The sequence below is a fragment of the Sycon ciliatum genome, chromosome 4 (genome assembly GCF_964019385.1).
Source record: "Sycon ciliatum chromosome 4, ocSycCili1.1, whole genome shotgun sequence".
NCBI lineage: Eukaryota > Metazoa > Porifera > Calcarea > Leucosolenida > Sycettidae > Sycon > Sycon ciliatum.
Window position 1 is genome coordinate 36,013,071 of NC_088646.1, and position 12,712 is coordinate 36,025,782.

The 12,712-nt window shown below is 45.1% G+C and overlaps 1 protein-coding gene across 1 annotated transcript; it reads left to right on the plus strand.

Moving 5' to 3' along the window:
- The first annotated feature begins 149 nt into the window (after positions 1–149).
- Positions 150–8,654, plus strand: LOC135815937 (large ribosomal subunit protein eL6-like). Its single transcript, XM_065329293.1, has 6 exons — positions 150–254; positions 340–545; positions 1,451–1,582; positions 1,673–1,721; positions 2,348–2,532; positions 8,474–8,654. Exons 2-6 carry the CDS (start codon positions 342–344, stop codon positions 8,624–8,626), a joined length of 723 nt encoding a protein of 240 aa, XP_065185365.1. The 5' UTR covers positions 150–254; positions 340–341; the 3' UTR covers positions 8,627–8,654.
- Positions 8,655–12,712: the final 4,058 nt, after the last annotated feature.

A 12,712-nucleotide genomic window follows, 5' to 3' on the forward strand; every position in this document is an offset into this window, starting at 1 on the left:
ATGCAGAATTATGTTTTGGATATCGATTTTGACAAAACCTCTGTTCCCCAAGTAAATCGCACTCTTGCACACAAAATCTGGCTTTCAAAATCTAGATTGATATGATCATGACGTTGGTGATGAACAATTCAAGATTTTTGCGCATGCACGTTCTTTGTTGTTAGCTGGACTGGGCGCGAGGTGAGCACCGGTATCGCAGTGCTGTTGTTTCTGTCTCTTTCTTTTTTCCCTTGAAGCTGTAGAGTTGGAACCAGGTACGCCGATGCTTTTGGTATCGTGGAGACTTGATGGGATGTGAGCCAAAGTGTTGTGGCCTGTGTGCTTTATGTCGTTCATTAGACATGGGTGAGCGAGGATCGAGAAATCCCCTCCTTCCCGGAGGGGTATCGCGGTACAGCCGCTCAAAAATGTTTGCCCGTCGTGCATCGTACAAAAAGAGGAAAACGGTTCCAGCTCCAGAGAAGAAGCCAGAATCTCGATTTGTCAGTAAGCCAATGCGTGGATCAAAGAATGGCACCACCAGGAACATTCCCGTCCGCAGCACCGTGAGTTCTCTTTGTAAAAGTTCAGATAAAATAATGAGATTCCTCATTTGATCTGTATGAAAAAATCATACGTCACATAATCATCACACAACATACAAAACTACTTTTGAAAACTAAAACTGGTAATGATTACTATCAAGAGTATCTACTACTAGTAATACCCCGCCCGGGGTGCGCAGCTATCACACGCCAATTTGTACTTACAGGTTTTTGAAACCGACCCCGGGCAATGCACCATATTCTCAGCCATCCATGTATACATTCGGCATACCTATCCCGTACAAATGCGTACAAGCAGTCACATGTGGCTTGTTCATCTCTACATGGACATGGAATTTCATGTAATAAATGCTGTTTCATAACATCGATTTAAACCTTTTTCCGGGTCGCCCAATATTCGGCAAAAGCACCTTTCCAAGTAGGTTGTTCTCTTCAGGGCGAGCAGTGCTGTTTTTAATCAGGCCGTGTTGCGAATGCCTTTTAGAATAATGCACTTTCACATTTGAACACCGTAGTGAATCTCTGTTCAAACGGTAACGGTGGACTTGCATTGGTATCAGCCTCGAAGGTTCATATTTTTTCAGGCTTGGAACCTGTGAGCTCCAGTTTCAGCACGGTGTAGCCGCTGTATGAGAATCTGGGGGGAGGGAGATTCTATTGATGAAATGGCTATATTTATAACCAACCCTTCTAGGTTGGTCCTGCGCAGAAGTATTCTAGTCTTTGTGTTTTATGGTTTATCTGGTATGTAATCGTCTTGCTCAAAACCTTTCCGACCTTGACTTAATGACATATGAATCCTGGAAGGCTAAATAGACTCTAGTGTAGGCTGCGGCATCCATGTTGCTGGAACTTCTCAACTATCGAGACTGATATATTGTGTTTTGTTGTTGTGCGCTATGTAGCCCAAGATGTACCCCACCGAGGATGTTCGCCCCAAGCTGAAGAACCGCAAAGCCAATAAGCCAACTCGCCTGCGCAAGTCTATCCAGCCTGGTACAGTGCTCATCCTCCTTGCCAATGCCCACCGTGGAAAGGTATGTGCAATCTCATGATTTCCTAGAAAACATGCCTTTTTTGACTTCAGAATTTTGTTTTTGTGTGATACCATCTCTGTGCTTCTGCAGCGTGTTGTCTTCCTGAAGCAGTTGAAATCTGGACTCCTGCTTGTCACTGGTAAGATGATGATGTTGTGCCCTCACTTGCCTACCCGAGCAGTAGTTATGTTGATATGCATGAATCAATATGATACGTTGACTGTTCTGACTGTGCTGGCACTATTGTGGACTATGTAGTGTGGGATGTTGAGCATGCGCTGCAAAGCTTGACATGGTATATAATGCAAGCCTTGCCTGATAGGTAACATGTTTTCACGTTGACAGCATGAACAAGGCGAGGACACACTGTATGGAAAACAGTGCTCCTGACTACAACCATAAACCGGTTGGTGGAGTCTCGGTCTTGTGACCATTTGAACAGTATGGGGACATTGTGTCCTCGCCTTGTTCACGCTGTCACTGTGAAAAGCTTGACATATCCCGCATGTCTGTGCGTCTGCAAGTTGTGGTGTGCCAAAGTCCCATTATTGCACACCCGCTAGTAAAGTACTGCATCTTCAGGCATGCTCACCAACAATGCACTTCAACTGCTACGTGATTTCTTGCCAGAAATAGATCAATAAACCACCCAATCAACACCAGCTGTGTGCCTAAATACGATTCTGTCAGCTTTTATTAATTATTAATCAATAATTCAACTCGCGGCTTTGTTTTATTGTGTCAATATTATTTCCGTCTTTTCAGGCCCATACCGTGTCAATGGCTGCCCTCTGAGAAGAGTTGACCAGACCTACGTCATTGCCACTCAGACCCGCGTGGACATCAGCAAGGTCAACATCCCAGAGCGTGTTGATGATGCTTACTTCCGTCGTCAGACCAAGGCGCGCAAGTCCAAGGCTGAGGGTGAAATGTTCGAGGAGACTCAGACTGTAAGTTACTGAAGTTTGTTATTCATCGAAATTGGATTTTGCTTCTTCAAGGGAATGGGTTGTTTGCGATAAATGGGGATGATTGTGCATCTGCGGCTACCTGCAGTCAGCAGTTGGGTGTAGTTCAGCTTGGGGTTTGTTTTCTGGCCTCTAGTGCTCCGAAGGAGTGATAACTTTTAACTGTCGAGAGATAAGAAAGGGCCATAAGAGCTTTGGCTAGTGGTTTCATTTTCATGGTTGAAATCGCACAAATAGATTACAAGTTTTCGGAGATGCTTACACGGTAAAATATGCAAGAATACGAAAGATGTGACTCTCGTCCACCATCGATACAGTCAGACCTCGTTTATCCTATCCTCGTTTATCCGGATCCCTCGCCATCCGGAAGAAAATCGCTGGTTACCAATGTGCAGCATATGTCATGCATACAACATAACCGGACCTCGCGATCCGCATACCGGTGCATGATTTTGTGTACAAACTGGTTAAAAGGTGTGCAAAAAGCTTCATCGTATCCGGTTGCATGTGGCTGGCTAGCGCTTGCAGAAGCTAGTATCAGGGAGTTGTACAAGCAAATGAGGTCCTTGACCTGCTGGGTGTATGCGGACAGCACTCAGTTGCATGCACTTGTCATTTTCCTCACTTGTTTTACATACTGGGCACGCTAGTTGTACTGCATAGGACCTGTCTACATGTATGTTCGATGTCCCTGCTTTTGACATGCCACATGCATATACAGTATGTGTGTTCAGTTATCCGGTTACCTCGCCTATCCGGATATTTTTGTGGAAAACAGATGTGTGCGGTTAAGCGAGGTCTGACTGTACACAGCGAAGAAACAGAAAGAGCCCTGGTATCCCTAGACCGGTCTTCTGGAGAGAAACAGCTGGGCGAAGGAGACACAACATATCCCTCTCAACCCTTGTCGTTGGTAAAAATATAAAAAAAAAGCTCTTGCCAAATTTCAGTCTCATCCACAATCTCATACTAGTAGTTTCCGTTTTGCTCAGCTCGAGTTGTCAGTACGACCCACAGTATGATTTCCTGCCGCTAACCGAAAGTTCAAAGAGAAATACAGTAAAACCTGTAATGGCGACCACTTTTCCTTGTCACGGACGCATTCACGTTCAAAACACCTCGGATAAGACGACCACTCGCTCAACGCGACGACCACCCACCCGCGACTGCGTTGCACAGTGCTAGTCATGTAAATGTACGCATTGCATGGTGCACCAAGCACGGTAGATCTACACATCAGTGCAGGAAGTGTAGATGTACATGGTGCATGCACGATCTGACAGGCCTGAGTACCCCAGGCACCTGAGTCGTGCTAGAGTAGCATAGGTGTGTGCACTGTTATGCACTGATCAAAATGATGTATCACATGTGGATATGGTCACGTGACCCACTGAACCTGGATAAGAAGACCACCTGGCCACGGCGACCACTTTTTCTCGTCCCTTGAGGGGTCGCCTTAGACAGGTTTCACTGTACCGTAAAGTCTTGTATAAAAGCCGCGGCTTATGACTTTCTTGGTGAAATTTTGCAGGTATTTCTATGTATGTCAACACTAAAACCAGGCTTATGTGTGATTTGATGGGCCCAAAATTGCGGCTTCTATTCGAGGGCGGCTTCTATACAAGACTTTACAGTAGTCATGGATAGCACCATAGCAGGCTACCAGATCTTCTTGTGATCTGTCAAACCGTGAATTCTGATGCTCCGAGAGAAGGGTTTTTTCACTGGTACGGGCGCACATGCTCTAGTCACACCTGATCCTCAGAAATCAGGGTTGTGTAATCTGCTGTGCGAATGCACTCGTGTCTCTCTTTACTAGTAGTCTTCCATTCCGGAACGTAGGTACAACCTGTTTCAGGAATGCAACATAGCAGTGACTGACAATGGCATGTGCCCAATAGTAGCGCAGGGAGTAGTAAGTAACGAGCGGGTTCTGGCGCAGGGGGCGCCCGGGTCCCAAAATGGGGTACTAATAGTACCCCATTTTTGCGGTGTAAATTATTTTTGGCCCGTTTTTTTGCGGATAAAAATATGTGCCCCTACCTCAAAAAAGGGGTATTATTGAAAATATGTATTGGGGTGTTATGCTCTACCCTAATCAATAAGGTAATATGGTGTCATGATTTGGAATTCCGCATGTATCATTAATTTTGATTTTTAGGGGTGGGTGTTATGTCCTGCCCTACATCATAATATTGCATTCCGATGTCTAAAATATTACTATTTCTAATGTCAATGTTATCTCACTTTTTCCAATTTTATATTAATCAGAACTCATAGTTTTGCAGTATTTTGACTTGTAATTTCAATTTTCCGGACCCCACCCACCTCCCCCAGGTATTTCTCACAAGTAGCTCGTGTTCACAAACATGGGAGAGTCAGATGATTAAAATACTTGTATTAACAATACGCCTCACGGCTGAGACATGACGATAATAAGATAACAGCTTGCTCTCTACGAGCAAAGAGATACAACGAAAAGAGAGAGAGAGAGAGTCTAGTAATCAAAGATATCTACAGAAGGTACTACCCAGGAGCGCTTCCTGGAAACTTCGATGACAGGAGATGTGTCCGAAGCCTGAATCGTGACAATTGATTCATCCAGGTCATCATCGGCCTTGCGCTTCCGGCTTGCTATAGTATCGCACAAGACTTCCGGCATCTTCTTATGATAACCTTCATCATCAATGTCGATCGTGCCGACACGCACAACAACACGGGTTATCCTCGTCGCGGTGACTGAGAGGCGGACAGATTTCGTCATCGCTTCCGTATCCCCGTCTCTTCGAAAGATCATACGCTCATTCAGATCCTTGATCACACGGATGAACTCCTGGGCTTCGATCTGGTCAGCATTTTCAAATGTCTCTTCGACATTGTCGAGAGCACCTGCAGCCTTCATCACATTGAACATTGATCTGCGACCATCATCCCAACACCGTAACAATCTTCCTGTATCCCGGCTTGATGGGCTTCCGTAGTCTGCAACACCGTCTACAACTATCTTGGGTAGACGTTGGAGTTTGTCACCGCTCACGATAATCATCGACGACACCCTACAAAGATATTCTGCGATCTCCATTGGAGACATGTCTACCCGATCCGGGTGCAGTAACACAGGTCTCAATTCATACGCTGTACACATATCTGTCAGTAAGCGCACGGTCAATTCATCGTTTGTACAAGAAAATAAATACCACTTCTCAACATATGGTTCGGAGGTTGACCAGGCCGACATCTTTGATCTGATAGAGAGAGAGAGAGAAATTTAGCAAATTGTGAACCAGAAATGAAATTACATCAGGTTTTATAGGTCCCGCCAAGTCCCGTCCCGCCAGGTCCCGCCACGGGGAGGTGACGGCCTTGGAGAACACGGTGCTAACATTGATGACGTACTGCAGTCTTGGTAAATTGATAGAGTATGTTGGCAAGATCAGGTGGGAGAGAGGTCACGTGATCTACTAAATATTCCAGACTGTAGTCATGCCAACAATAGGCATCTATTAGAAGATGCATCATGGACAGGTCTGCAGGTGACATCAAGGACAAATTAACTTTCAGAGTGTTCAGCTGTCTGGCGGACAGAGGACCCTTGATGTGTTCCATGAGATGTAGAAGAAACATCAGTGGAAAACATGATGGAAGAGGTTGTGTAATGCGGCTGCTTCTCAACCATGATACATTACTGCGCGGTAAAGAAGAACGCAGTGTGCGCACTGCATTGTGATCCTCATAAAGTATACACGATAATGCTATTGCATAGTTCATGCTTTTATAGCTACTGGCCTTCTTCATTGCTTGCAGTGCCTCTTGAACAGGGTGAAACTGTGCATGCGGTAAAGTGAAGTCGATCTTGTTGAGAAAATGTACAAGATGACGATTCACACCTTGAATGCGATCGGAATCCGTGTAGGTAATAGGGGATTCACACGACAGGCAAATCCACGTGCACCGGAACGTTGCTATGGTATTATTCCTGTGGACGAGAACAGTGGCTGAACAGTGCAAGCGAGCTGGGGGCCCACTTTCACGATAATCGTGGCATGCACGAGTACATTTACACCAAAAAGCGCGAAACAAGACTTGATTTTTTTACGCGGCTCTTTTCAACATGATACTTATTGTATGCGTGGTTTGAAAATTTGAAATACCCATGGCTACTGATCAGTGAAGCATTCAAAAATGCAAACGTGCCTCGAGTGCAGCCGTGTAAATCCACACAATCACTTTTCTCGTATATCACTCCCTGTAAAACGTGCAAGTGCCTGTCGTGTGAATTGCCTATAATAGTAGTGGTAGTGGGGTCCTTGAGGTTATGAGTACGCTACACACAAACTTTTTGTCTGAATCTTCAAGTGGAGTAATTTAGCACCAAGAGTCCATAAACAAGAGTGTGCAACGCGCGATAGGGTCTTGTCACAACTCGTTTTCAACATTACGTCATTTTCATGTAGCAAATGTCGCGGCCTGCACGCGCAGCTACATGAAAACGACGTAATGTTGAAAACGAGTCGTGACAGACATCTATGTGGCGTTGCACACTCTTGTTTATGGACTCTTGTTAGGCCATCATTTTTTATATCTATGTTTCGCGTCAGTTCAACTTGCAGAATCATATACGAGAGGTGGAAAGAAATAAAAAGTTGCAAAATAAAAATAAAAATGCTCATCAGAGGTGTATAGCACTGTACATACTACCAAGAGTACATAACCCCCCAGAGTGTGCAACGCCTGATCCAGCTCTGCATATATATATATAGGGTCTTGGTCGAGCGTAATCGGATCTTTGCGTCATAATACCGTACACATCTGACGGGAACCCGGGGAGTCGCGGGTACTCTCGTATCAAAAACAATGGTGCCCTGCCTCGAGACCGGCCTTGTGCTGGTGTGGAGTGTACGCATGACATCAGAAGATCCGATTCCGCTCGACCAAGACCCTATACAGAGCTGGATCGACGTTGCACACTCTGGGGGGTTATGTACTCTTGATACTACATAGCACGATAGCTCGTGCATGGTGTACATTCGAAAGAAAAATCGTACATCGAAGCACAAATCTGGGTTATCAGCAAGAGGAAATATTCACTTTGGACAGAGGAGGCAACCGTTGGTGCCCATGCTTCGCTGGATTATTGTACTCAGCCTTCAGCAGCGGTGCAAAGAGCTCCGAAACGACGCATCCTCTCAGCTTGAGGCGATCGATGCGGTCTGGTGTAAGCTCAAGGAATTATACTCGCAGATGCAGAACAAACGAACTGTCAACGCTGGCCTCGAGGCCAATTCTGAATCCCAGCTTTGCCGTATGCAACCAGTCCACACTGATGACTCGCACGAGCGTACACTCACTGTGCATGTTCGATTTTTTATTTTTTCCGAAAAAAATCAAAACGTATGCGTGCGAACGACGCGAAACATAGATATAAAAAATGATGGCCTTAGCACTGTTATGCATCTGTCCCCACAGAATAACACGGACAAAATCCTAAAATTATGCGCATAATTATGCGGGCGAAAACAGGCCATTATGCGGCAAATATGCGGGTTAATGCGGTCATTATGCACTAGTTATGTGTCACTGGTACAACTTTAGCGTGCAGTCTCATACAAGAATACAACTTTGTCGTACAAACTCATGAACCCATAGTACATTTTCAACAGCATGCACTATTTTCTTGTACATTCTCATGAATAACGCGGGAGTTATGCAAAATCTCACGAATGATAACCAATAACGCGGAAAATTCCGCGGAATCGCGGTATCCTGTGGGGACAGCTGCATGTACGTTAGAAATATCAGCACTGTTTCTCTAGTTATCAGTAAGGTGTTTCATTGTTGCACTCTTTTGCTGCTCTAGCACCGGTATATTATGTGTCTGTTTTAGCAATGTATTTTCTGTCTCTTTTGTTCACCTTTCTTGTAGACCTACAAGGCATCTGAGGAGCGTAAGGCTGACCAGAAGGCAGTTGATGCTGCCATCTTGGAGAGCGTGAAGAAGACACCAGAACTTCTGTACTACTTGCGTGCCAAGTTCACCCTGCACAAGGGACAGTACCCCCATGAAATGGTCTTTTAACTTCAAGGAATAAAGCTTCAAAAGAATATCATCTGTTGTCTTCTGTCAACTTGGAGATGGAAGCTGTGCAACAGCGTCTCTCATAGTCAGGATGAGGCCAGTCATGAAGACTGCCTGGTAATCGCGTCGCTGTGTGTTGGGATGCAACAATTGCTGGCTTGCTGTTTTTTTTTTGGTGTAGGCTTACAGCAAGAGTACCTGAAGCCCAGAGTGTGCAACTTCTGCCTTTTTCTGCATGGTTGTCTGTCGCGTAGTGCGTACAACTGAGTTGCTGTTGTGCAGAAAGAAACCTGCTTGAAACCTGCTTGTACGTACTACATCACTGAAAAGTGTAAAGTATGAAAACTTATGGAAATCATTATCGGAGTGCAACTACAGTAGATCTACTGTAGAGTCGCATGCCAAAGAATTTGGAGGCCAGCAACATTTGGGATACATATGATATTAATTACTTCAGAAGTATGATTGAGTTTCTACCGTGTGTCTGCACCTTTTAATAAATCCATGGTGGTATACATGTGTTCGATTATTACCGTACTTTCCCAGATATAAGCGCATGCGCTTATAAGCGAAAATTTGCTGCAAAAAAAATATTTTTGGCTGTGTAAACTTGTTCGGCCTAAATTCGGGTAGAAGCCCATGCGCTTATATGCGCAATAAAGGCTTGTCTGTGTTCTAAACAATAGGGAGGTTCTGCTCTACGTGTTGGGAACGCGACGCAAAGAATCACGCGAACTTTCTTCGCGTTCCCGTAACATAAAGAAATGCTGTTCTGCTCTACGTTTCACCTAGAGAAGTCACGTGGCATGTGTACTGGGAATTTCCCCTTCCATATTTGGCAATTTTCTGTTTTCAGTTGATCGATACCCAGCAAATCCGTACGCATTTTCTCTGCGTGTGCCACAACGTAGAGAACCCCATCTCCGCGTAGAAATCTGGAGCCAAAACACGCGAAGCCGTAGACTCTAACCCAGACACCTGCTCTCTACGTGATTTCTCTACGTTTCACCAAGAGTCCATAACCCCCCAGAGTGTGCAACTCGTGATCCTTCTCAGCACAAATCAGTGCCGCAACGAAATCCAAACTTCATACGTCATGTAGTGAGTAGCGGATGTACCAGATATGCACATGGCCCCATCCGCCCATGCTTGACTATGGACCGGATGACGCAATGTTTGGATTTCGTTGCGCCAGACCCCAACCTGGAGTTGCACACTCTGGGGGGTTATGGACTCTTGGTTTCACGTATAGCAGAACCTCTCTATAATGTAATGGTGTTATCACACTGCTTAGGCTGTGTTTACATGAGAAATTTCAACCCGGGTCGAGTTCAGCCCGGGTTGAAAGTCTGTACGATAGACAAAGGAGGTGAGCGTTTACATGAAGACAGTTGACCCGGGTCAAATACTGATATGCCGCCAAAAGTCCACTTCTACAGTCCTGTATGGTCACGTGAATCCGTTCGCGCGAAATTTGCATCTGCAGTGCCGTTCATAACCTGGCGCGAGATACGCACAGAAGTACGTTTGCACGATTTTCTCAATCCGGGGCGAAATTTCAATCAAAATTTAATAATAATAATAATATTAACTGGTTTGAGGGAAAGAGACAAACGGGAAAAGTCTGAAGAAAAAATTGACTGTCACCACCAGGACTCGAACCAGGGACCCTCGCTTGTAGCCAGCGATGCTCTAACCACTGAGCTATGAGCTATGGTGTAGTCGTCATCCCAGCAGAGACTGTTCAACATTTTCTTCAGACTTCGTAACTCACACTTCCTGTGAATCCACACAGGCGGGTGGGACGCAGCCCTCACTGTAACCCACACACTTCACGTACAAACTAGCACGCGGGGAGCCCCAAGTCATAAAATATTAACTGGTTTGAGGGAAAGAGACAAACGGGAAAAGTCTGAAGAAAAAATTGACTGTCACCACCAGGACACGAACCAGGGACCCTCGCTTGTAGCCAGCGATGCTCTAACCACTGAGCTATGAGCTATGGTGTAGTCGTCATCCCAGCAGAGACTGTTCAACATTTTCTTCAGACTTCGTAACTCACACTTCCTGTGAATCCACACAGGCGGGTGGGACGCAGCCCTCACTGTAACCCACACACTTCACGTACAAACTAGCACGCGGGGAGCCCCAAGTCATAAAATATTAACTGGTTTGAGGGAAAGAGACAAACGGGAAAAGTCTGAAGAAAAAATTGACTGTCACCACCAGGACACGAATAATAATAATAATAATAATAATAATAATAACCCGGGTCAAGCGTAATGCGCAATGCGTCATGTAAATGCGCCATTCATTTTGTGCACATGGCGGGTTGAAATCTGACCCGGGTTGAAACGCTTCATGTAAACACAGCCTCACAGTCCATTTCAAAACTATAGACGCGTAGGGTTTTTGAAATATTTCAAATCTGGCTGGACCTTTTTGAGAATAGTTTTCGGAATATTGCTCAGGACCGCTCCACAATTACTCTCATAATTATAGTTTCTAAACGATTGGATAACAGACGCCCAATTTGGAAAAAATTATGCACAAAGTGATCACAGATTTTATGTGGTATAGATGCTGGCCTAACAGTTTTTCCTACATAGGTACGCGTCTATAGTTTTGAAATGGACTGTAGTGATATATTCAGCTCCCGCCTTTTCACCAATAGTGTTCACATATAAGCACATGCGCTTGTAATTGGGGGGTGCGCTTATGTCCGGACATAAGCACATGCGCTTATATGTGCGGAAGTACGGTATAAACAAACTTTAATGCAGTCTCAGTTATAAAGTCATGCTGTCCCTTTCAACCAAGAGTACATAACCCCCCAGAGTGTGCAACTCCACTATGGGTGCTGTCCCGACAGAATTTCAAGTTGACGTCATTTTGATGATGCAATGCGCACTGTACACGGATTATCAGACGAATCCGGAACCTATGGTTGACCGAAGCCGATCGATCCTGTACAAATTATTGCAAAGAAAAACGTGTGATGCGTTGACACCCGTACACATGTTGTAAATCACTGCTGCAAGGAGCATTGCGTCATAAATAATGACGTCAACTTGAAATTCTGTCGGGACAACAGGGTATGTGGGAGTTGCACACTCTGGGGGGTTATGTACTCTTGCTTTCAACACGTACGAGTAGGACAGTCAACTTTGCATAACTGGCAAGACATCAGAAAGGTGTCCTGACACACTGTACCCAAAGTCTCATTATATCCTGTTTCTGGTATTCCCGCTTTCTCCCGACAGTATTGATTAACAAGCCATACACTGCACTCATCTCCCTTCCTCCTCTCTTCCTCCCTTTCCTTACACAGCACACAGGAGAGCCCCTCGATAGGCCTCTGCGGCCTTTGGACAATCCTTAAATAAAAATCAATCAATATCAAGCGTCCATAATAATATAAATAGGCGATTCACACGACCGGAACATTGCTATGGTATTTTACCTGTGAACGAGAAAAGTGCAAGCGAGCTGGGGGCCGGGGCCCACTTTCACGATAATCGTGGTGTGCACGAGTTCAGTTACACCAAGAGTACATGTACTCTTGGTTACACCAAAAAGCGCGAAACAATACTTGATTTTTTATGCGGCTCTTTTCAACATGATAATCAGGGAGTCGTAAAATACCTTTTTTTACGACTCCCTGATGATAATAAATATTGTGCGCGTGTTTTGAGAATTTGAAATACCCATGGCTACTGGTGGGTGAAGCATTCAAAAATGCAAACGTGCCTGTCGTCGAGTGCAGCCGTGTGAATCCACACAGTCACTTTTCTCGTACCTGTATATCACTCCCTGTAAAACGTGCACGTGCCTGTCGTGTGAATCGCCTATAATCCCCGTGGGATAATATGGGCTCTTGATTACAGTTTGATGGGACTTTGCTCTGCAGAGCAAAGTCTCATCAAACTGTAATACCGGTACATCTGGGGCATGGACATTCTGTCGTTATTCGCGTAGCTATGCAGAAGACGTTCAGTAACGTCTTGCGCTAGCCAGGGTCCACACAGCTTTAATTTGGTGTTTGTGTGTTTGTTTGTTTGTGTCACGCCTGGCGCTATCCGTATC

Excerpts from the sequence above, each read along its gene's own strand:
- LOC135815937 (XM_065329293.1), top strand. The coding sequence starts at position 342 with ATGGGTGAGCGAGGATCGAGAAATCCCCTCCTTCCCGGAGGGGTATCG. Across the intron at positions 1,583-1,672 it reads CCAATGCCCACCGTGGAAAG|CGTGTTGTCTTCCTGAAGCA; the intron begins GTATGTGCAATC and ends GTGCTTCTGCAG. Across the intron at positions 1,722-2,347 it reads TGGACTCCTGCTTGTCACTG|GCCCATACCGTGTCAATGGC; the intron begins GTAAGATGATGA and ends CCGTCTTTTCAG.